A 27,189-nucleotide genomic window follows, 5' to 3' on the forward strand; every position below is an offset into this window, starting at 1 on the left:
CTAATGAATATAATTTATCTTTATTAAAAAGCTCATACAATTATTAAAAATTTTTTTATGAGATGTAAAAATTGAAATTTGCAAAATCTGGTGGTACAAGTTATCACTTTTAACAAATCCTAACTTGTACAGCTATATATGTTTCTGTATGTTATATTTTTATCCAATCATGTTATAACAACTACTATAAACTTATACCTATATACGAGTTTAATTCGTTTCTTGACCAAGCTTGCTTGTTAAAAAAATCTCGTTAGTCATAACAATTTATCCCATAAGAAATAATGGAAGAAAATCCATTTTCTGCTAGTATCTCAATAAAAACTTGTTTACTGAAGTATATTTTTGCTTGTAATCTACAGCTAATCTCAAAATATTGGTTTGATAATCGTTATTTTGAGGCAAAAGTACTTGATTGTATAAATTTTATAATTCCATGATGTTGACTAATGAACATTATTAATCATAATATAGTTATAATAAATAATCTCATCATGAGATTTTTGTCTCAAAAATATTGAAATCAGACTAGTATTATAGCTGAACTAGAACTTTTATAAGATTATATTCTTATAACAATTCAATTACTTGAGCTTTAGATAAGTCCAATTGATCTTAAACAAGTACAAAACTTACTGAAACATACTTCATTTCCGAACCAAAACCTTTTTTGAATTATTTAGATTGCTTTTATCCTGGATTCTTTTGCACAGATCTAAAAGAATAATTCAGTTTGAAGGCGAATAAGCTTTCATTTTTATATCTAATTTTTTTCTTACTCAAAAGTGTACTCTAACCTATAAAAGATCTAAGCATTCTCAAAAACACTAAATCTAAAATACTTTCGAACCAAATACATGTTACATGTACGTAAAAACTATGTAAATGTAGATTCAAGATGAGCACATCCCCTACAACAATAATAACAGGGATACGGAACATAACAGTGATATTTTTTTTTTACTTATCCAATCCTTTTAATGAATTAGAAAGGGACTATCAACAGTTTGTGATTTAGTGCAAAAATAAAATGTGTCATTGAACATGTATTTTACGGAAGTTGAATTTTGATAACTATTTTTTAAATAAAATAATACAAATTTAATTTGTAAGCAAAGAAAACGCAAAGAGTAACGAAGTAGGACGACTTTCAGAGGGGAAGCCATTACTAAATTTTAGCACCCCTTTGCTACGGACAAAGGTCTTTTTTTAAAGAAAACTTTTTTTTATGTACCAATTTGGAATCCTATATTTAAAAAAAAACTTATTTTCATTTTGCTGATGAAAATTTGTTGAAGAGATAATTTTTTCCCCTCTTTATTTTGACAAAATATTTTTTTAATATTGTTTTTTATTTTTACGAGTGTAAATTTTGAATTCTTGTTCCTTATAATTTTTCTTGAAATTTAACCCCATATAAATATTCATCTAAGAGGGAGACATGGACTCTGTGCCCCTTCCTCTCCACCATTGAATGCGAGCCTAAGAAAATCCATCAAATCCTGATGATAACCTCTGCTTTAAAGCCCATTTGATTAATGCATTTTTTACTGTATGTATACATTCTCTATTCTTTTGACATTCGTTATTTGATTTCTACATCTTGAATATATTATGTAGGATAATAAATACATAAAAAATATCAATAAAATAATTGAAACTGTCGGAGAAGTGACGAAAAAAATAAAAGTGTCAGATGTTACAAAATCTATGTATAATAGTTTTAAAGATAGAAAAAATATTATCAAGACTCCAAGTAATTTTAATTATTTTTCCTTGTCAAATACAAGGCTCTTGTCTGTGCATACAAATAGCTATTACAAAGAACATTTTCATTGACGTCACAGATTACGACATACACCTAAGCCATCTTGGAGATCATCTAGAGTTTAAATATTTATTAAAAAAAAATGATATATTTTCCAAAAAAAGAACAAGTAAACATCATCTAATGGCGTTCAAAAAAACAAGAACATAGCACCCGCAAAGAACACTACTTGATACCTGAGAAAAACAGTGATATTTGAACTATATCAAGTTTATAGGTACTCTAACTACCTATAAAATGACTAGTTAATTTTGTTTTTAGATCGATTAGGAACGAGAAAAGAAGGATAATTGAAAAAAATATCGGATCCTTGCAAACATAATTAATATATAATTTATTGCCTACATTGTGAAATAATAATGTATAACCATCTATTAACATATTTTCAATAAAAATGTATTATTAAGGTCTGATATAATAGAAAGCTAGACGTTAGAGATGTATAATTTTAAAACATACTAAAGCTTTAAATCATTTCATTTGTCGAACCCATTTTACATCCAAATACACACCAGTAGTAATCCCTCATTTTGAATCATCTTAATAAAAAAATAGTTTATATTCATTATAAAATTTGACTGTATAGGTCTCTAAAATGACGATGCTGACATCATATGAAAATCCTTTATAGGTAAAGTTGTAAATAATTTGACAACCTAATATCCTTAAAAAAGAAACCGAAAAATAAGAGGGTATCTCTAACAATTTAAAAATGTATGTGAGAAGAGCAGCTAAGCTGTCACGGTGCTATATTAGACTAGGCAGTGAGCAGCTGGGTTAAATGAACATAAATATAGTAAATACATTGGCAGGAATGTGGATCCTCAATTTTACTCTGAATCCAAAAAAGACTAACTCTTATAACTCCCCAACAAATCTATAGGCTTACTATACATCCTTCATGAGCTTCCTTCTCCAGAATGAACGAATAACAATGACAGCTATGGAAAATAGAAAATACTGCTCAAAAAGTTTTGCACTATTCTGAAGTCATAGTTTTTACAATTTTATAGAGCATGAAACCCGCCCACGTTTCTTCTCTCCTCCATAATATACATAACTAGGATGGAAATCAAAGTAGGAAGGGATATATTGATAAGAGGGGAAGAAGGGCTATCTACGTTCACCCTCCTCAAACAAATGTATACGAGTATATATATATATATATATATTGTAATGTGATAAGCTCTCCTGTAATTACTTCTTGATTTTCTCTATCCATTTTATTAACATTATGTGTGTTGTAAGTGGGGAGTACTCTCAATATATGTACAATTACAAATGTAATTATTTATTAGATAACTATCATTCTTGTTTTATTCTTTTAGGTATCTATGTATAGGTAAATAATATAATGGTATATCAATAGAGCGTTTCCTAGTTATTTTTATTTTAGGGTATTTGTTAGTAACATAAGTAAATAGAGGAAAAAGGGATGTCCATGGCTACCAATTGATTTAGTAAGAAATTTCTTTATATAATAGCTTTGTTATTAAAAAGAGGCTTATAAGATACATAGGTACCTCACTAATACATCAACTTTCAATTTATATTGTAGTCAGCTCTCAATGTTTTTGTTTCTTTGAACACTTTATCAGTGTTCAGCGTAATAATTGGCTATATATAAACTAAAAAACTAAGATAACAAAGGTAGTCACCATAAAATGATTTGTACGACTCGTATAACTGGGATGGGGAGAAAATCAGTACTTTGATTTGCCGAGGTTTCATATGATTTTTTTTTTTTTTTTTTCATTTTTCATATCCATAACAAACTTAATGGATTCCCTAAGAGTCTAGTTTTCCGATTTTTACTGTATCCACATATAAATTTGTTTCTTCTTACCTAGTTAAACAAAATAACTATCAAATTCAATTTTTTTTACGCCATTACGTCATGTCATTTGGAAAATTAAATTTTCACCATAAACAAATATTATCAAGTTATAATTAAATTAATTTGCTTTTACCATTATTCAAAATGATTTCTAATGAATGATGATGAAGGGGGGATCTTGATGACATTATGAGTTTATAAAAGGTCAAACCATTTTTCTGTTCTTCTATTACTATTTATGGGAAAAGATTTAAGATTAAAATAAACTAAATGCTTCTATTTATTTTCATTGCTTTCACTTGTGGTTTTTTTTATGGGCCAAAGTTATTTATAAAAAAAAATTTTTTTTAAAGATTTTGGGAACAGAAGTACAGAGGTTGATTCACATACTACAACTTCAAACCCCTCAATATTGTTTTAATTTTAGTGCTGCTGTCACTTTTTTTTGGTTATTAAACATTTTTTTCTTAAGTTTGGAAATTGGTTATGATTTTTTTTTTGTCAATCATAGTGAAAAAACTCATAGATTAAATCAAAATATATTTATATGCATGTATGTACTAATTAATGTAGGATATATTTTTTTGTTACTCAAGCCTCTATAACTGTTTATCATTAATGAAGAGAAATGAGAGACCTAATCAATATTATAGATTATCAATTCCCTATTTTTAATTATAATTAGGTTCATACTAACAATGAAAGAAAAACAATGCTTTAAAAAGTGATGCAAAGAGCAGAGATAAAGTATGAAATAAATTTCATATTTCAAATTCCATTGTTTAATCAGCCAAAAATAAATGAAAATTCGTCAAATACTTTATGCTCAATTAACAAAAAGTTCATTATTGTTCAGAATGATGATATTCCATAGTCCATTTATGTTTGTAGGTAAATAGTTTGCAGATGCTTACATTTGAATCATTTTTTGTATCGAATGTTTATTTCGTCATGATTCGTCACATTTTGTTTTATTATATTGTGTCCCGTGTTCTTATCATTTAGTTTCGTCCTTATATCCTCGAAAAAAGGAAATGTTTAGTTTTAGATATATATAAAAAAAAACTTTTCGTCTCATAGTAGTCATCCAAAAAACATTCCTTAACGAATATGAACACCAGATGTATAGATTTTTTAACCAATATAACTAACATTTCGGCTAGCATTTAGCAAGCTAACAGGTTTGAATAGCGCTTTTCACAGCTATATGTCAGTGTTATTAAACTATTAGTTAGTTTTTATTTGTACTATTATTTCTAATTAGTTCAACATTCAATTGTTAGTATATATTTTGTGCTCGGCGTTAGCAAATGTGTATATATCAATGAAAGTGCCTTTCAAATGCTCGGGATACTATATTTATAGCCAAGTTATATGATAGCTTCGAGCATTGAAATGTTGATTGAATATCTTTCAAAAAAATAACAAAAAAACCCCAAGGATTTAGTGATTTTTTACTGACATCACAAATTGCATAATTAAATGGAAATGTTGGAGGTATGAGTATAGTTGTTCGCGAAAAAATGAACCCTTTTCTCCTAAAAAAAACTTCCTTGATAGGCTTTTATAAATGAAAACAATGATTGTATATCAACCAATATGCTACCACAGAATACATCTATATTAAAATAAAATAAAACTAATGGGGATGAAGATTCCCATGAAATAAAGTCCCTTTTTTTAAAACTTATTTTTGTACATTTTAAGGTCTGAGACATAGAAAATAAAGATAAATTAGAACAAAAACAAGATAATTTTTTTACTAGATAAATGAATTACGATTCTTCTTCAGAAAAATTGAGCAATGGTTTTTATTCTTTATAAAAAAACTTCTAGAATAATGACGTCACGTAAAAACACTCTATATACTTAATAATGTCCTATTTCTAACCGTTGTGCATTCTACAGATGTTATTTATATAAGCATCTCCTAACTAGTATGATTAAATTTAACAGATCAATGTTTAGCAAGAAGCAACTAATCGGCAGTTGATAAAAAATAACATTGTAAATCCTTCCAAAAATGATTTCTCAATAAAGCACCATATTGTGTTCAATTACGTTATCAAAATCCCTCTACTTATTAATAAAAATATGTCAATTTTTTGTAGGGGAGTGAAGTTGAAGATTTTTTTACATTTTAAGTCTTGCTCTCCTTATTAATGTATGTTCATTATATGAAATTAAAAATTGTAAAAGTATTCAATTTTATTATTCTTCTTGAAGTAGTTTAATATCTTTGTAGAAATTATTTCTATATAATATGAAACTCCATATTAGGTCGTTTAACCAGATGAAATTTTATTTCGCTCTCTCCCCCCAACCTTAAGTAAAAAAAACTTTTTCTTTTTACTTTTTCCTACCATTAAAAGAAATTTCATATGTAGAATATATTTTGTAATCATTTTGAAAGATTTTTATATTATTTTATTACTTAAACGTTTCTCTTTTTTAAGATTTCAATTTTTATGTACGAGGATGGGAAGAACTTCAACGTGACTAAGTTGCAATACCTTTTAACAGCTTTTTAATTTATCTCATATATTTACATATTCACAACATTATTCTCACTAAGATTTGCATTACATAGCTGAACTTTTATTGGTTGAGCTAGAATAAGTTCTTTTTGAATTTCAAAAATTCTTATTATTGTTTAGTTAAGATCCCTGACGTCACAGATTTAATAATCAACCAAAAGCGACGACTCCACGTTGGGAGTCTAAAGCTGACAATTAAAAAAATGGACAAATAAAAAGAAAAACTAAAAAAAGAAACAAGGACCCGTATAAAATAATACTTGATGACCCCCTAAAAAAACAGTGGTATTTGCATTAAGTTTAATAATTTGTTGTCAAAATCCCAACAAAATGGCTACATTGATACATTTAACTTTGTTTTTAATCGATCAGTGAGTAGAGATTCAAATTTTAAAGGATTCTAATATTCACACTGCAACTTAGCCATGGCTTTGAATATTGATTAATTAAACTAGAATGAGCTTTCGTAAAATTGTGAATATCTATTGTTATTGAAGTATAGATTGTTTTCAATGACTTTTTTTTAAGGAGTATATTTTTATTAAATAAAATAAATCTTTATTAATTGTCTTTCAAATTTAAAAAAGATTGAAGGCCTGTTCTGTATAGTAATTGATATAAAGGAAAAACAGTGATATCTAAATTTAATAGAATGTCTGAATAATGAGAATCAATTGATGATTAATATTTGATTATTTATGCGAGGGATTTTCAACAAGCTACTCGCATACGGCCTGTGAAAATTACTTAACACCAATGATAAAATATACTATAAAAAAGTTTATAAAACGAAAAAAATATGCATTGCTAGTTTGAAGTTATGCATTTGATGTTAATATACATAGGCTGGATTTTGTCAATACTGACATGAACTACCAAATAATATCGTAAGGGGATGAAGTAATTGCCATCAATTGTTTCTACCCATACTAGGTAATGTCGCCTATACATCAAGCAACATAACCTACACGCTAAATTATTTACTAGTAAAAAGGATACAATGACCCATTTTAGTGTTCCCTGGTTTGATTCCTGATAAGCTTCAATCAATTAACTCACATGTATATAAAGTTCAATAAAACTAAATAAGAGGGACCTCAATAAGAATGAATAACGACTCTTCAAGCAAAACTCAACTTTCTTTGCCAAGTTTGCTTCTTTGAATGTCTCACACACTCTGTCCACATTACCGAGTTTCTCAGCACTTTCATTGGTGGGGCCAACGAGACGATCTCTTCATCTTATTTTTACAAACACGCTAAAACTGTTAATAACCCCTTATATCCTAGATGAGGGGCATCTAAAACCTTCTATTCTTCTACAATTGATAAGATTGTGGCAGAATAGTTGTTTACATGCCCGAGGATAGTGACACCTCTTTACGAATATTTATGTTTTTAGTTTGCTCATATTCTATTGCTAACTACCAACATATTTTGGGTATCCCCTTTTTTATCCTTTCTTGGAAGAAAGGCTGAGATATATATAACATCGGTAAACATATACTCATTTTTGGCCAATACAAATACTGTTGGAAGACTTTTAGGAAAAAATAAATTATACTACTATAAAATATCTATATTGCTATTACATCAGACATTTTAAAAAATGGATGTAAAAAACTACATACAAGTATATGAATGACTCAAAAGGAGGGAATAGAGCAAATGAATGGACTGAGGAGGGTTGCTGCTCTCTACTATAAACCATTTCCCTCATTCCTCCCCTATATTCCGATAATGTCTATGGAAATGAACCTCAATTACAGAGATCCAAATGGATATATGGTTGTAATAAGAAAGAGAGAAACGCGTCATCAAACCGGAAATAATTTTTATTCTTTGGTTAGAGTGTGACTTCTATTGTTGATATATAAATTAAATGTGTACCACTGACTTAATATACATATAGAGTTTCACTTAATTAATTTGAGGGATATATATATATTCATTAATTCTTCCCATATAAAATATATTTAGGCTTCATTATAGTGAATTTTTTGACTCTCTATTCTTAGTTTAAAGGACGAATTTTATGTATTTCATTGTACAAGTTAAGTTATCTAGTCAATGGAGTTAATTATAATACATGATTTAATTCAGAAAATGAGTGATTAATTACACTTCTCAAGAAAATCAACCATTATTCTTGTGTTCAGAGATCAAGATAAGCGTAACTTAATACAGTTTGATCCCCTGATTACAACTCTAGAAATACATCTATCTCACTCTTTCCCTCCTTTTGTTTAACTTCAAATGGGCTATTAATAAATGGACTATTCTAATTAAATTCCATTCGAAAGGATTCTTGAAATAGTCTAATGATTCTGATCCTTTGAGTCAATAATAGGCTTAATATTCAAATTTGTGGGATGAATTAAGACACACAATAATTTTAGCCATAGTGTAGAACCTTTATTTGATTTAAAAGAGCATTTCAAATACAAATATTTTATTGTCATGATCAATTTTGATTACTTTAAATATAAAATTTTTAACACATCCAAAGGGTTACTAAGAAACAATTTGTTGAGGATCATTTGTCAAAGAGCACAAATGCAATCCACACTCAACTTTGAGAAAAAATATTCTAACTTGTTTTTGTATTGACGGGCCACAAATAAGAGTCACTCAAGTGCTCAATAATGCTGGGATATATGTGTAAAAACGCTATGCAAACATGCCTAGTACATAGCCAGCACTACTCTACTATCTACTGGTGTAGAGTTCGCTAATGGTATACAAACGAAATATTTGCTGGGATATAATAAACTATGTTTGAAGGTATTTTTACAGTGTGACTCTGTCAATAAGGAACATTATTATATACAATATAATAATCATTTATCATTTCTACCATATATACGTGCATGCTAATTAGAAAGAAAAAGGCACTGAACTCTGCCTTTCAAATGAATAAGGAAGAGAGGCTTACAAAAGGATGATTATTAGTACAAATAAGTAACAGTACAGTTTAACATAGATATTTATAAATAAATAAATGATATTAAATCTTCTTAAATTAATCCCCTTAAAAGTTGTTTTTTTAGAGAAAAAAAAGTATAAATAAAAGATGTTATAACTACTACGTAATATAAAAAAGAAAGCTTAAGGATAAATATACAAATACACTACATATGTATATATATATATTGTACATCATAATTTCTCAACAGCTAAATGCATTAATTTTAATGTGTTAGAGAGTAAAAAAAATAATAAGAATAATTTACTAACATAAATATAAATTATGTCTCACGTTCTCTCTCTATTTTTTCGACTTGTTCAGTTGCCGTTATTATAGTCTAATTGGATACTGCCTAGTGTTTATCACAGTAGTAGAATATAACGGAATTTTATTAAAAATAGGCATTATAATACTGTGGACTGTTAGTATTTTTTTTTATATTTGAAGAAAAATTAATACATTTTTAAGTTGTCTTACCCATAAGTATATTCTCAATTATCATGTTCGTTCCACTTTTCGGAATTCCAAATCCCACTCCGACTTCCCAAAAAACAATTTAAATAATAAGTAATGAGCAATCTAATTTTTAGTGTACGTAGGGGTTGTATAATCATGAGATAGCTACCCGACTCGCAGGATAAAGATCAACTCACACCTCACTAGAATCCATATAAATCTTAAAAACTGTAACCCTCGTAATTCTTCAGCGAATATGTATTTAACGATTGATTTAATGAATTATGCATAATTAAATAGTGCTTCTACTATGAAATAATGGAGCGTTGGATGTACCAGGAATTTCCTGTAGGATTCAAACCCCCAAATTTCCAGGGAAAATTATATATGGGAAGAAAAACGATAGTACTGACTCATTTAAAACGATATTTTACTAAACTACATCATATAAAATTTAGCCCATCGATTCTGTAACTCCTAATTTATAACCATTCTATCCCAAACAAAATTGTTCTCTATTTTGAAAAGATACACATAAAAGTATTTTTATAAAAAAGCCATGAAATTGCTAAAGAATCAAATGTTCCGCGGATACCACTCTAGTTATTTGCCCATAAATACTTTTTTGTTTTTTATTTTAAGTCCACAAATTATCTTAAAGTACCGAACTACCGTTACCGTAAACGTTACTCAAATATTGATATCGTGCAAAACACTACTCTATTTATTTATTATTTGAATGCTAAGTGCAAATAACATGCACATAATATTTAAATAATGTTGTCTGTTGAAAGCTCAACTCATTAAATCTTGACCAAAAATTTTCCTCTTTTCTCATTTAAGAAGGAATTTCTTAATTAACTTATCTTTTTTTCTAATCATTGATGCTATTGTATCGTATTTAAAAAAATTCTTTTGTTTTAATTTGTGCCTCTTTTAAAGAAAAGTATTTTAATTATCATTTGTTATTCACTTAATGTGGAAATGAAAATTGCAAACTGTATTTTTTTTCTATTGCACAAAAAATAAAGAGTATGTATGATAAGTATAAAAAGGAGAATGACTTCTTCTCCTTTCTTCTTTTAACCCCTCCTACCCCCAAATGCACAATAGTGCAGAAGAAGAATGTGCTAAAATGAATCTTCTATAAGGCGTTTGCAAGAATAAATTCGACTCAATTATTCCACAAGGGGGATACAAAATGACTTTTATCTATATTCTACTACCAATGCAATGACAGCTAGCTAACTCTAGAGTATGATGACTACCCCTTATTTTTATGGGGTGGGAAAAGTTTTTCCCTGTTACATACAAATAGAGCTACAGCCATTTTAATAGTGTAATTTAATAATAAAATGGCTCATTCTTCTATGGATGCTACCCCTAGGACAGCATTGCTTGTCAAAACTGTAGATGGCGTCCCATAAGAGGGAGGAGAGCGTGAAGCAATAGCTACTCCAAAATTATATTTATAAAAAATTAGCAGAATTTTTGTACAAATTCTACCTATACATAAATCCTTTTTTCCAATACTGAAGAACCGTGTAGCACGTCTGCCTAAGAGCTCTGTTTGAGGGAGGCTACAACTCCTAAAGTTTGACAAGCACTTCCTTACTCTACTACTAAAAAGAAAAAAATGTTATTTGATAAAGGAACAACACTACTGTAAGAGTGTAATTTACTCAAAAAACTACTCCTTGATCTGCAGAATGTTTTATATATGAAAAATACAATTAAAGCTAACCCTTGGGTATGATAATAACTTCCTATTTTTTATATCAAAATTTTTATTTGATATAGTGACACAATTATTTTAATAGCGTCATTTACTCACATACCCCAACACATGATTAGAAAAATACTTTATTTACCAAGAATACAATTAAGACTAACCCTATCCTTTTCATTATAAAGTTTTTTTTATGGGAACATAACCTTATAATAGAGAAAAACTATTTTATGATTCCACCTAAGATTTTAACAACTAAACATATCCAAGTATCATTGTATATTGTTAATTCCTTTAAAAATGAGATAATAAAAAAATGAGACTTATATATAAATCTGCAGCATAGGGGCGCCAAAATTTACACATAGCCTACCCTTTGAAAATTGTGCCACTCTGCCAATAGTAAAATTAATAGTTTTTTTACAGTATGGGCTAAGTGTGTGGTCCTTAAGAAAAAGTGGTTCTCAAGCTACTTGATAAAATATATCAAGATCTCCAAGGATACATTTTATCTTTTTTATGGTCATATTTTTCTTATGGTATAGTATCAATGGACTGTACCATCATTTATTGATTCAAAACATTTATTGCTACACATCATATAAAAACATACAATTAGTACGGGCACATGTAAAAAGAACTTTAACTTGCGGCAACATTGTAACAGTTTGCCGGTTAGGTATCTAACTTCAGTCCGTCCTAAACGTGTTCTAGGGATAGTGCATTATTTAGCCAGTGCCCGAAATCAGTATTCATAAAGAAACTGGAGACAGAATGTCCTTGAAGAGGCCAAAAATTGTCCAAAAGCTGTGTCCGCTCTATTATAAATTTTGGGCATTCATAAACTAGATGAAGTGGTTCCTCATCTCTTAAACCCATCCCACGATATAGTGGGCTAACTTCATGGTGTATAAGGTGATAGTGTCGGTGTATGAGACAATGCCTAGTGGTAAACTGAACCAATGAGTTTAGTTTTCCTTTCGAAAAATCCAAGAGATACTTCCACTTCCCAAGTATAACTTTTGGGGATATCGCATGGCAATAGTCAAAGTTCGACTAAGGTGTCTTTCATTCGTCTATGTAAAGGGCAGATACACTCTTCCTAAGAGATTACCGAGGGATACCAACAATTTTGGGGAAGACAGTCTCCTTATATTTGCTAAAAAGAGCTCGCATACCCCAGTTTGAGAAATCCTGCTCTTGAACCACTATTATTTGTACAAATGTGGTTGAAAGAAATTGTGATGATTGTATGTATTATAAAAATGTGATTTGCTTTCTCCCGAAAAATATTTAATATTTTATGCATTTGATTTTGAACATTTATATGATAATTTCAATCCGTACATGTTACATAAATAAATAGAAAATACTTGTTTTGCTCCTCTATGACCTACTTCCAATACGAATATGTATCCCTGATCCTTCCTCTCTCCTCTTCCTCCTCCTATTGTTCTTTCCCATCAACTACATACATATATTATGATTGTATGTACTACATAGATTCAGAGGCATTCTTTAGATAACCATTACGATAGCATTATTTAATTTATTATTACATTTTTAGTGGATTGGAGGATACTCAGAAGGGCTCCTGGGTACAATATTCATGAACATCTCCCTTTTAAATCTCATACCATAAATAATAATAATAATAACACGTGAAAAACAAACATCCAAAAAATTTATGTGAGTTTTATGCGCTGGCTTTCAAAATAAGTTTAAAAATGTACTCTTATTTATCAGTGTGCATCTATATATGTATGTATTTGAACCTCTTCTTCCTGCTTCGTCATTTAAAAAATCCGATGTGATTTACACATACATGTTCTCGTATATGTTACATAACTTAAAGAAATATTGATTTTTTTTAAAGTGTAGTCTTTTACGTTGATCTTTCAAAACTTTTAACCCATGTGAGTCTCACAAAAAGGTTTTTTATGTCTTACAAGAATATGTAACCGTCTTTTGAAACAAGTTGTTGATAGCCATTGATGAAAATCCAGTGATTATTATTGAAGAATGTTTTGGAGGAGAGAAAGAATAATGCTCATGACGTTTCATTAGATCAGCTACAATTAGCTGTGACGAGGGAGGAAGGAGAGAAAGATATAAACATAAATTACTCCGATGTGAATCCCGATTCTACACTGAATCCAACAAGGACTTACACAACAAATCCTCAGGGTTACACTCCATCTTTTGTGAGCACACAAGAATGTTGAACCAAGTTTTGATTGTAATTGAATCCATTTAGGAAAGGATGTCGACTACTTACCATTGTTAATAGCAATGGTGTTGTCTTAAAAGATTGACGTCTGAAATGTATGTAAAAGCCTTTCCCTAGTCCAATCTTTGCAAAATGACGTCACCATATACATCAACAAGTGATATAATTATTTATTAATGTTTACCAATTTTTATAGAAATAATGAATAAGGCTTTAATTAGGCCTCAACTATGCATAATGATAGAATATGAATGATCGTAATGTTACTATTGGACAGCATAGCAAGCATTCTAAAATATGAGAGCAGCAACAGGAACGGAAATTTAATCAAGATCAATATAAAATAATTTATTTAAGAGTACTTACATCCTCTAAAATAGTATTTCAGAATGTATTGTTTGGCCGAAGGCTACTTCTAGAGTTAATAATTTGACTGTCAGATTTGGTTAATAGATAGACATTAAAGATTCAACTTCATGGAACTGGATAATTTCGTTAAATTTTCGATTGATTTAAAATAAATTTAATAAAAATTTCACAAGACCTTGACAAGGGAAAAAAACACTTTTTTTTAAATTTTTAGACAGAAGATGATATTCCGGGAATTTTTTATCAGAGGAAAGGAAGAAGCAACTGTCAAAAAGTTTGTGAACTGATCAATTTTTAAATGAGTAAGAATATCGGTAGCATTCTAAAAGTATATGACCTAGAGCGTATGCAAGATTTTTATAGTTGACAGTACTTTTTTATTTTTCAAGGCTTTTATTCTTACAGAGAGAACATTAAAGTACAAAGTAACTACTAGCACGTGTGTTCATGAAAGACAGAGAGTAACACAGAGGATTTGTTGAGGATTTAAAAGAGTAAATAATTGTTAAACTCAGAGTACAGTTGAGGATTCGGCATTGGAGATAGAAAATACATATTCCTTTTTGCTAATTTCCTTCCATTTATAGGTGATTGCAAATGCGGAATCAATTAAAATATCGAACAACTAACTGCTGTCCTTCATATTTTTTTTTGCAAATCATCAGGGTTACCAAGTCATTTTGTCAGTTTTTTTAAACGTAAAAGTAGATCATAGGATTTATAATTCCAGCATATGATCCTACTGTTCATTTCTTAATTGATAAGGAAGCTATCTTTAGCGGGAATGTAAGTAACAGGTTAGATTTAGAAAAATATAATTTTTTTAAGCGAAAATTTGAGGGTAAATATTCTGATATAGATTTGCATTTTTATAAAAGTTTAAAAAACGAGTTTTCTTAAATTCTTATTGCTGCTAGTTAATGTAGCAATAATGTTTTTTTTATTATTATTACCTAAGGCGAATCATTTGTAGTAAACAAACAGTTTATGTGAATATTTTAATCTGTTTGTATTTGCATATTCTTATTTTTTTTTTCGCAAACAGTCAAGGAAATAATATATATATAATCCTCAAGAGAATAGAACAACATTCAAAGATGCTTTGATCATTAGAATCTATTTTCCTAGCTTTTTTGTGCATTTTAATTAAACTTTCTGTAAAAAAAAAAGAGAAAATGAAACAAAATGAGGTTTTGTAGATATTTTTGTAGTATATAAATTTCAATTTATATGTAAGTACATACATACTCGTATGGCACCATGTGTATTATATACGGTTACACATTTAATTCAGGTTAATGGTGAGAACCCGAGTTTTTTTTTTGTATTTTTGCTTACGAGTTGAAAAAATAGTAATAAAAATGTCAAATATTTTTACATTATACGACTTTTTGCGTTTCATATACACTTGAATATTATGAACATATATGTGGAATAAGGAAAATACAGATCATCATAAAAGAGCTGTAAAAAACCCAAGCATTTTGTCATAATCATGGGACGACAGCCCTTCTTTGTTTATTCGTTTTGATATATTTTGTGCTTACGAAATTTCTTATCATTTTTTGGGAATAATGAGGTAGAAATTTCCATTTTTCATATCATCATTTATCAAAGGGTATGTAAAAAAATACACAGACAAAAAACGGGGCTTTGAATCCCCCCTTCCCTTCATTTATATCCGTCAGCCTTTTGGTCCATGCTAAATGGTATCTACGTTTTTCATAGATTTTTTTTTAACTATGGAGATTTGTAATAAATAAGAGTCACAAATAAAAAAAATAACTCAATCTCTTTGTTTTTTATTTTGGTAAAATTTTTATAAGCTAACTACATAAAAGTATTATTTTGGGTAACTGTTTTGATCTCTTTAAAGACGCAATTAACTATAATAAATGTTTCTCATTTTTTTTAAATAGTTTGTTGACGAAAAAGGAAAAAATATTCAATGAACAAAAACCTACACATGTTTAACTACATTTAAACATACGAGTATGTATAAAATATCCTCTCACATTTTTTTGAATTATATTATTTATAAATAAGTAATATATATTTTAATGATTATCAAGGCCATTACTTGGTATTCATCAATCATTTTCGTTATTTTTCTTCTTCCTACTTTACTGTTTGTATAGTTATTGTTTTATTGAACCATGATTTTGTGAAAAACTATTTATATACATACAAGTATTGTATAACCATCCGCAAAACAATTACCCAAGATTGTATTTGTAAAAAAAAATATTTTTATTTATTTTGTATTGTTTTATTTGAGTTGCAAATAGGATTCTTTTTTGTATGTTTTCCGTGCGGGTTTTTTATTTTGTAGAATGAGACCACATTATGCTACTCTGTATCAAAAAGTTCTACTACATATATATGGACAGTTTTTAATTATTATTTTAATCTAGATATTGCTCAACTAACGACACTGATTCAAAACGGATTCATTGACACCCAAATTGGACTTACTGATTCTAAATTAATGTATGTAATCAGAGACAAGAGGCTTCTTGTCACGGAATGGGGTCACCCTTGCTCAGAATATTTCAATGGATGGGAAATTAAAAATAAATCTTGTATGAAAGAAATTTTAAGGAAAAAAAGATCTCAATTTATTTTTCTATAAAAAATAATATTTAAAACCTGCAAACAGGTGTCAAATTTTTTATTCTGTTATCTAGGGACAGATAATTAGAGACAAGGGATATCCTTCATCATTTTTATAGCAAGCATTCTTGATGTAAGAAAGACAAATTTAATTTATCTTCCTCCCTGCGTTGAATGTCCTATGGTCGGCAATATAAGTATTCCTTCTTTTATTTTTCAAGATTTATCAACAAAATTTCACTCTTTTTTTTATTATATAAAACCGTGTCTCTGAACACTTAAGACAGTCCTACATCACCTTTTCAGCCGTATTTTTGAGAAGTATAGAGAGCTTCAATCATAAAATTGGGCACATAAATAAAAATCTGTTGCTAAAAAAAAGAAAATTGATCAAAGATTCATACTTTTACAGTTAAATTTTGAAAAATACATAAATATATTGGACTAATCTGTTATATAAAGGATTTATATAAATATAAAAGAATCTAAAATTAATTTTTAGAAGAAGCATTGATACTTTATGAATATTTTTTAATTTCTTAGAAATCTTTTGTCATTGATAAAGAAAAAAAATATTTGGAAAAAAGGAATGCCTGATTCCATGCAGGGAAGGTGTTCTCTATTTATGTATTTATATATACAGTTAAATGATGAATTTACTCTATTTATTTACAAAATAACACCAAATGAGTTATTCAAAAAGCCACATTTTATTAATTTGAAATTCACTATTAAGTAAAGAGTTGACAATGTTATTATATATAAATATTTTCATTTGAAAGAAACCCCTCAAGGTTTAAAAAAAATAAAAACCAAGCATATTAAATTACCCTTCATTTGAGTAATGTTACATACAATAGGTTTAAGTATGAGTTGGAAAGATAAACTTTGCCTTAAGTCACATACTTGCTATAAATGTAAAACATTTTACACAATATTTTGCTATTGTTTGAATTCCCAACTATTTAGAAAGCTTCAACTGTAGATTACTTTTTGAAGGGCAATCTAGTTGGCTCATACAAAAAAAAAAGGGGTTCTGCCTTTTTTTAAATTCAATTATTGGATCATATTTATTTAACCCATTTTATGGTAAAAGAACAAAAAGAAAAGACAATATCTTATGGGATATTGAAAATGCTTTCCCTTCAAAATCCAATAATCCGTGGACCTTCAGGCACAAATTCAATGACCTAAAGATATTTTGTTTTTATATTGGCACACTCATCCCTCAACAACAATAACAATAAAGAAAGAATCTGCATTAAACGAACCATTATTTGGAGTAGAAATCATCATCAGTCAACTGTCTATTTTTTCCCTTTACTTGCTTTCTAACAATTTCTTAGTTTTTTTTTTTTTTTTTTTTGGGGGGCGAAGGAGTAAAGACACTCATCAATTATTCACACACGTGTTTACTATTTTTTTATACTAGGTAGAAGGAGGTGAACACTTTGTGTCTATACTTATATTTTTAAAGCACAAGGGAAAAAGTACTTTTTTTTCTTATTTCTAATTACTAAGTTTTTCTTTAATTAGAAAATTTCATATTTTGACCTTCAAAGTTGTTGTGTATCTTTCTTAAAATCTATACTCATAAAAATCCCCTGTTCATTATTCAACTAATTAATTAAAAAAACATTTAATTGAATCGAAAGAACAATATAAAAGAGAAAAATATTTTTTGCCTTTCTAATTTTTGAAGGCTGTTAAGAAAGGCTAAAGAAACACTCAACCCCACCCTCCTTTCTTATTAAAGGGAGTTCTTGAGTACACGTTTAACTACCCTTTTAAAAAACCAGATCACTTACACAATGTGTATACAAAAAACTTCTTTTAGACAGCTTTAAAGTGGTTCCGCGTTCTACAAAAAGGATTACTCTTCCACGGACCATATGCAGACATTTTGATAATTTCCTTTAAAATATATCTTTTAAAAACTTTTCAAAAATTGTATTTAAAATGTTTTATATAGTTCTGAAATTTTTTTTCACGCATTATAACTTCCACAATTTAGTTGATTACTATTATACAATTGGGATTTCAAATAGGTTGCAATTTTATTCGCCTCATTTCGTCTTATTAAACTTTAACTCAGAGGAAAGGGGCACCCTCTTATTTTAGCAGGTAGAAAATTGTATTTATACCATAAATAAATCAAACATTAAAATTAATTTTTTTATATCAAAGTAAAGAAGAAAATGATTCGTTTAAAGCCTGTTCAAAATTCAAATCTATTGGTATGTACAAAATTCCAATTTGATGCCGATATTATATTTGAATTTGCAACGATTTAAAAAGCCATTTATATAACATAAATGTGTATGTGAAAATTTCCTTCTGACAAATTTCAATTGGATTTATATTCATGGAATCCCCCCCCCGCTACTTTTGCTGTGTGAGCGTGAATCAGGGTTTTTTTTTTCTAAAGTATCGAACTGTGTGTAGTTATATATATATATTTCAGAATCCCCCACTCGTACATTACTTTTTTATAAGGAGCATAATCCATTATGGAAGAGAAAGAGGGGTTTTTGAAACACGAAAGATTGAATCTTCTTCAAATAAATGAAGGATATATATGTGTGTAGAATCCTCCCTCTCTCCCAGTATGTCCCTACCTACCTACCTACCTCGTTCTCTCATCAAATTCAGTGCAGATAAAAAGATTATCCCTTTGTATGTACACAATATACAATCTATATATATATATATTGAATGAGTAAATGTAATTGTCTAGACCTGCAAATCTTTTCTAGTGAACAACTTAAATGCTGAATCACTATATATGTAGGTAATATTCGTAAAATTCATCTTCCAATGAAGACTTTAATGGAGCAAACACCTTTCCAAAATTGATCTATCCCTTTTATTTTACTCTCAACAAGAGAACCAATTACTTTTACGGGAGTGGTCCTAAAAGTTTTCAAGCTCAACGTGAAGATAGCAGCACGTGTAAATAAAAGCTAGTCTCATCTTTCTAGGATATGTTGACAGTTACTCCCCAAAGTTTCTGCCATTTTGGATGCGCAGTTGTTGTGTAACAGTCATTTGAGTAAGTTGATGTGAGTGTTTTCGTAAAAATTGACAAAATCAAGCTGTCATAGATATTTGCTTTCCAAAATGGCTGAAAGAGATAGTTACATCTATCAAGAATCTGTTTATAGTTATTCAGCAAATTTTCAGCCATTTTGGGCAACAAATATTTAAATACACCTCAATACTCGATTTTATTCAATGTGTAACTTCATACTTTCTCTTTCTATCTCGAAATTGGAGACGACAGCGAATGCAAACAGTTGAAATTCAAATATTGCAGCCTTTTTATAAGAAGGAAACAGTTTTGCAAAACGAAGAATATATTATTTAAGTAGGAGGAGAGGGATCTCAACTCATTTTCCATGTAGAATTAACTCCGTTGAAGGATGGACTCCGAGTTCAACTCTATAAAATTTCATATATTTTTGGTTCCTTTTGTCTGTTAACTAAAAACAAGATTAATACAATCATAAATAAGTGATGCATGTCCTGTTTCTTCTACCTCTTTTGACACGAGGAGTTAAGTTTTGTTTCTAGGGTACAACTGTTGTAATTGATTATTTTAAGGAAACATTTTATGTCTGAGTTACATTGGAGTGGAGTGACCCAATAAAAATAAGCCTTATAAAAACGTTACATAAAGATATCCAAACCAACAACAGTTGATAAATATAGTTCCCTACGTTTTCATTCGTTATGTTGACTCAACTTAATCATTAATACCATATATTAAACCTTTCAAAATGAAACAAAAAAGGCTTCTATCAAGTATTCAGTACCTATTAAGAAAATCTTCTAATGATGTAATAGACGAGCTTGCATACAACGTTTTTATATGAGAATAAAATACGGAAGATTAAGAAAAAATTAAACTTGTACCATATAAATTGTTCATTAAATAATGGACAGTTCTCAAGTATTTACCTAGGAAAAAAGTCGTTCATGAATACTTTTACTTAATTAAAGGTCAGACGAGATTTAAGAACAAGATTATTATTAATTAACTTAAATTAAAAAAACACCTGAGGTTCAAAAAGTATTAAATATAATTTTCTTTTTTTCTACCTATATAAAAGTTGATTTAAGTATCAATTGATATTAAAGTTTTTTCATTAAAAAAAGTAAATTAAAAATTGGTAAAGAAAAGTTCAAACAAGAAAGTAAAACATTTTGGAAGAAAAACGCAGAAAAATAATAAACCAGTTGTTCAGTACTCAAGTTTCCTTTTTTTCTTTTATAAAAAAATAACAAAAAAATACATATAAGTAAAAAAATCTTATTATTCAAATACTAAAAGTTTGGCTCAAAATAATCAAAAATCTTTGTTTTTCTTTTCCTTTCTTGTAAGTTTGGCAAAAGAAAATTCTTATGTTTTTTTCATACTTTTTAGAAAGATGTTTGTTTTTTCTTTCTTACTAGGTAGACATTATTTTCAAATCTTTTCTAAAAACATCTAATATATGTGGTGGTTTGGTTTGACTATCCTATGATTCCCTTAAGGTTTTGTTTGTGACAGGTTATTTACACAATACACTTTAGTAGCAAGAAGAAAAAAAACATTTTAAACCAAGAATTTAACAAAATGTCAATTACGTTTTTGACACATATATAAGTGTGGAAACAAAGAAGAGGGGAAAAAAGTACACATTTAGTAGTTTACATTTCTACTACTCCATTTCTCAAATAATAAATAAGAAAAATAAAAAAAGAGACCAACTTGATAAAAATGACATAAAGAAAATTGCTGAAACCACAAGAGTTGAAATTGCAACATCAGCGGCTTTCTTTTTGGTCATGTCTTTTTAAAAATGCTATTTAAAAAGGCATGACCAGAATGTTGTTTTCTCCTTCGTGACAAAAAAATAAAATATGTATGTGTCAAGAGTGTCATGGACAAAAAAAAAGTAGGATTTAAACCATTTTGATGTCTAATAAAGATAAAATTATGTAATATTATGCTTCAACGTCACATTTTGATACAACTTTGTTAATCAAAAATGACTGAAATATTATTTTGCAACAGATTTTACTTAAATATCCAATAACTTTCTAAATTAAGCACAAATACATACAACAATAACGCCCATCGTACTGATAAATGATATTTATACTGATTGCAATCTTAAGATTGAACTAATATTGCATAATTTAAGAGTGTTAATGAATCTTGGATTCATAGTTCAATATCAATTCATAAGAAATACCCTATTTCCCTCCTTCCCAACAGAACTTATCCATTTCTCTTGGGATGGACCAAAATACCATAGTGTGTTATGGTTTTTAGTGATGGTACCCGTCTATTTTTTTATTTTTTTTTCTCGTTTGTAGTTCATACTCGAATAAAAACGGGTATTTTAGTACTTGTAAGTAATTGGAAAAAAATATAATAAATCTTAATTACAAAGAAACTTCCGAAGTACAAACAATATACCAAAATTATTGATGAGTGATGAACTAAGCCGCTGGAGCAAATGATTTTCTCACTTTTTGTGATCAGCTGTGTCGTTGCATATGCTCCATGAGTATGAATAGAATATTTTTATGAAACTGACCATTCGACTTTGGTAATGGCTCATGCGTCTTTGGTGATGAGAGCACGGGAAATAAACAGTGTACAATTATATATGATGCAATCTTCAGTATTTATGTTCTATTTACAAGCTTTCTTCGGGTTCATCCTTAATAAGGAATTTATATGAATATGTTGTAATGCTTTATAAAAAGACAAGAATATCTGAGTACTGATTTGCGTCAAAAACTGAAAGGAACACCTTTTTTCTTCTGAATTTACTTCCGGCCTATGAAATGAACCCCCATATCTCAATCAGTTCTCCCAAAACCTTTACTGTCGTGGTATAATTATTTTATATATACTTATATCATTGAAGGTGGGTTTTCCTATTGATATCTAAAATAGATATAATAAACCTTATTATACACCCGAAAGAGCATCTATCTTGATTATTTTATTTTTGATAAAGAAGAAACAGTCAGATAAGAAAACACTCATTTTAATAAGATGTTACTTATTGCTTCTTGAGAATAGCAAATTAAAAGAGCGAGAACAAGAGAAATCATTTGGGACCTACATTGTTACAGGTTACATACACAGGAGGTGAGAAGACGAGTCTCAAAGATCTCGTAAATAATAATTAAATAAAATTTATGGGAAAGGGTGTGAGCACTAAAATAATAAAACATAACTGATTATTATTATTTTATGTTACTACTCCTCGTTATATGGAAATTCATAGTATGTTCATTCTTTTGTTTGTTATGGCATGTAAAGAACTTACTTTCATCATTGTCGATCCCATCTTCGCAGTCCGTTTCGTCATGGTACTCACAGTACCGTCCAGTCCATCCAGGATAACATTTGCACCTATTTAAGTACAATCAATTAGTCCTATATGTACTACCTATATCAAACTACCGACAATCTTACTCATATTCTCCGTTCATATTTACATCACAATTTCCTCGATCATTACACTTTCCTTCCGGACCACAACCGTTTAAACTACAATGCTTTCCGTTCCATCCTCTTTGACAAAGACATTTCCCATCCTTACATTGTCCATGGGAGGCACATCGCTCGTCGCAGATCCTATAAGCACATCGGGGTCCTGTCCATCCCTCTTCACAGGAACAACTTCCATGTAGACACAATCCACGCCGTCCACAGTCCAAGGAACAGAGGGCTACAGAGAGGAAATTTTTGATCAATTGACTTTTTAAGGAGAAAGAAACAGGTTCGTTTATGTAGCCCCCTGTCGGAAGAAAAGGCCAAGGGATTTTTTTTTATAATTCTTTTTTTTTTTTATTTTTTTATTTTTGTATAAATTACTATATGTATAAACAAAAAAAGAATCTAAAATGAAGCTGGGTCTTAAAAGTCTTGAGACTAGAGAGACTACAATAAACCTAGTGCAAAAAATAAATGAGTCAAAAATTTGCCAATCATCATCCCACTTGAGTAAAATAAAAATAATGTAAACTTACTTATATTGCAGTCACTCCCCGTCCAAGATTCTTGGCAATCGCAGAGACCAGCCGTATAGTCATAGATTCCATGACCTGAGCAGTTTGGAAGGCATTGGAGTAAGGCATCGTTGCTCTTTTCACAATTATTTCCCATCCAACCTGGATGACAGTGACAAATGGCATTTCGACATATCCCATGTCCGTTACAGTCCTTTACTTCACAATCTCCTATGAAAAAAGAAATTAGAGGGAAATGAGTACTCATCTTCATGATAGTGAAGAGATACAAACACACGGAAATAAGAAATCATTTTTCATGAACATTATAATATTAGGTATATATGGAATTTATGTATTAATATCAATAATACTCCTCTACCTATATAGATTATAACCTTTTTCTGTTCAGTAAAAATCCATCTTTAATATTTATTTCGATAAAAAGTTCAGAAATAAAAAGATTTCCCTATTTTTAAACACATATTTCTCTCCCCATTCTTCATCCTTCCTTCCTTAGATTGAAAACATCTTAACAATATATTTGTATTTATTAAAGGAAAAAAAAAATAAAAAAAAATACAATAAACCAACGTATATATGATATATATGTATGTGTACATTAATGGATATTATTGTTCCTATTTATTCCTTTGTGGCAGTAACTACCTACCTACTCTTGAGTCGTATTCATCCTTTCAGTTTTTGTAAATATTTATGTATTGCTACAACCTATTTATGTAAGTATAAGTCAGTTTATCAAGTTTATACAGAGATGCTTTATAGGCTTATGTACATGTATTGAAAGCAACTCTTTGAAGCTACAATGAATAACAATAAATATTAGAAGCAGGGGTGTTGTTAGCTTTCATCATTTGGGGGACTCATCTCAAAAAATTATAAACATCCTAATAAGTTTATTACATAAACAGCGTAAGGCCGTTGTTAAACAAGGAACTTTGAGAGCCTGCAATAAACTGTGCATGCACATGTAGGACGTTGTTTTGGCAGCTAGCCAAAAGTATTTAGTGTCAGTAAAAAAAAATAGTATCGACGAACGAAGTAATTATTCCACAATTCTGGAATAGGCAGAGTGTCCTTGTTACGATCTACGCTGGGTGAGACAATGTTGAGATTACAAACTTCTTATGCCTAGACAAGTTTTTTATCTATATAGTCAGGAAGGAACTCTAGAGTCTTGGAGCTAATTATGAATTACAACATACTCATTTTTTTTTTTACATTGTTGCACCAAGCGTTTGGCCTCCCAGCTCAGTTGAGTTACATACCAACAGATCCTCCTACAAAACTAAATCTCAGATGATGTCCAGAATCTGGAAGGAATTCCAAAATCCACCAAAAGAGATTTTCATCAAGTTCTGGTCCTGTTTCCAAAGTCGAATTGATTCCGTTATTGAGGCCAAAAACGATTATATTGCAAATTAATAATTATTATTTTTAATAAAGTTTTTATCTGGTATTGTTTTTTTTTTAATCGGCGGATAAGTTGAGGAGACCATCCCTTTCAAGAAAAATCGTGTTGTTAGTTAAATTGAGTTCGCACCCTATATATCTGCTAAAAAAATATCAGATCCCCAAAAAGTGGCCAGTGATGTCACTGTTTAGAAGTAGGTATTTTTTTTCTTCCCGGGAATTTTTTTTACGATTTCAGAATCTATAAATACTATGAAATTAACGAATTTCTTTTTATCTTTTAAGAATAAATAATAAATTGTAAGCTAGTCTTATCTCATATATTCTCAATTTTAATTTTTTGTTAATATCCTTATTCCTAATAATGTAGGGGGTAGTCTTTTAGAGCCTGCAAGGTCCACTTTTTTCAATTCTGGAACCTTATTCCACCCACAACAAAAAAGTTTAAATAATAAGTGTTGAACAGAAAAAGGGAACCCCAAAAGAGAAACCCTAGTTACCTCTAATTATCGAGTGGTCTATTAAAATATAAACCCTTTGAATTTTAAACTTCAACAAGATATAATTTATTAATTAATATTATAATTTCAACAAAATTAATTCTATAAATAGACGTGTGTCTGAGCTCTCTTAATCATTAATGTAGACACCCTTAGCGGCAATAATGGCTTTCAAACAGCGGCGGAAGGCCTGAAATCCGCTGAAGATGTAGTCCTCCATCAACCGTCCCAATACCAATATGGCTTCAGTTTTTGAATGCCAGACACTGGAGGCCTTCTCCTCGACATGGAACAAAAAGTCTAGTCGAGGGGTTAGCATCAGGGCTTTAGGGGGCTGTAAGTGTCAAAAAAGATTTCAAAAGAACTCAAAAGACTCATCCAAAACTCGGCCTTGGCTGTTTTCTTCTCTAGGTCCGGTTTGGCCTTTTTGATAGAGTCCAAAGTTTTGGACTTTCTGACAGCGTAGACGGTGGTCATGGAGATACTCGACTGCTTGGAATGCACAAATGGAAATTCGTTGATTAAGTTCAAGTGTTAATAGAAAATAACACTTGAACGTAATCAACGAATTTCCATTTGTGCATTCCAAGCAGTACAAGCACTTGTACATAAGCTAGAGAACTCAAGTTTGCTTTGTAACTAATTGTTTATACTTTAATATATCGAAATATGAATGAATTTTAATCATTCAACCTTAATTCATTATTGAATTAGTAAGTGTACAGATTTGAATGGACCACATGGTAATATATGTTCTAAATTTATTTTAGAAATACATTTTTGGTTGGGATGATATAACTAAAGTTTTCTTAAATTATTGTCACAAAAAAAATAAAAAAAATCTATTTCAATGTATTTTTCTATACAAAGTATTGTTGGATTCCTTTTAAAAGGAATAATTGCATGACTAAATTTAAATATAAATTCCGAGTTCAAAAGACAAAATTGCGTAAAATCGTTTGAGTTTACAAGAAGAAATCGTTTTTGAAACTTTCAACTGTCTACGTGAACAGTAGAAGATTAAATGTTTTTTTATCCAGTAAAATGTTGACTCTGTGGGAAAATTGAGGCCTATGGAGATAAAATTGCAAATGAATATGCTATTTCTGTCCATACAATGAAATAAATCCCAAAGTTCATCCCAATTCATTTGTTCAGGATCTGGATGAGATCAATGTTTTTCTATTGTAGTGCACAACCCTGTACAATTTATAAAATTACTACTAACTGCTATAATATCTAAATAGTTTCAAATAATAGTGAGCATATGTTGATGTATGGTCTATAATTTTAATGTGTCTAAATCCAACCAACTCAGAGTAATTGTGAGAAAAGCAAAAAAAAAATTATTAACTTCCCTCATCTTCTCTACCCATTCAATAAATACTACAAAATTAAATGGAGTGCTTGATGTTTTTTCCATTAAGTTGTTGGTTATATATCTATATATAAGTCATGAACTAGTAATTTGTTTTTTTAGCATTCTCTTTCAATACATTTAACAAAGTGTTTATGTCAGTATAATCAATTTATTTCGTTATTATGTAGGTATTATAGTAAGTAAATATAATTTAATACGAAAATAACAGAATATAAACCTTTTATAGAAAGCGGAGAGAAGGTTATATGTAATTTGGAGGTATTCTCTTCAAGTTATTTGTTGAACTCTAAT

The 27,189-nt window shown here is 29.4% G+C and overlaps 1 protein-coding gene across 4 annotated transcripts in view; it reads right to left on the bottom strand.

The window, feature by feature from the left end:
* The window catches only part of LOC121115708 (teneurin-a), a 282,618-nt gene that overhangs the window by 42,601 nt on the left and 212,828 nt on the right, over positions 1-27,189 (bottom strand). For all 4 annotated transcript variants that reach the window (XM_071887820.1, XM_071887821.1, XM_071887822.1 and 1 more), the window contains 3 exons: positions 23,605-23,814; positions 23,048-23,303; positions 22,899-22,984 (listed from right to left, as the gene is read on the bottom strand). In XM_071887820.1, the coding sequence (XP_071743921.1) occupies positions 22,899-22,984; positions 23,048-23,303; positions 23,605-23,814 (552 nt within the window). The remainder of the gene's footprint in view (positions 1-22,898; positions 22,985-23,047; positions 23,304-23,604; positions 23,815-27,189) is intronic.

Source organism: Lepeophtheirus salmonis, chromosome 4, assembly GCF_016086655.4.
Source record: "Lepeophtheirus salmonis chromosome 4, UVic_Lsal_1.4, whole genome shotgun sequence".
In the NCBI taxonomy this organism is placed as follows: Eukaryota; Metazoa; Arthropoda; class Copepoda; order Siphonostomatoida; family Caligidae; genus Lepeophtheirus; species Lepeophtheirus salmonis.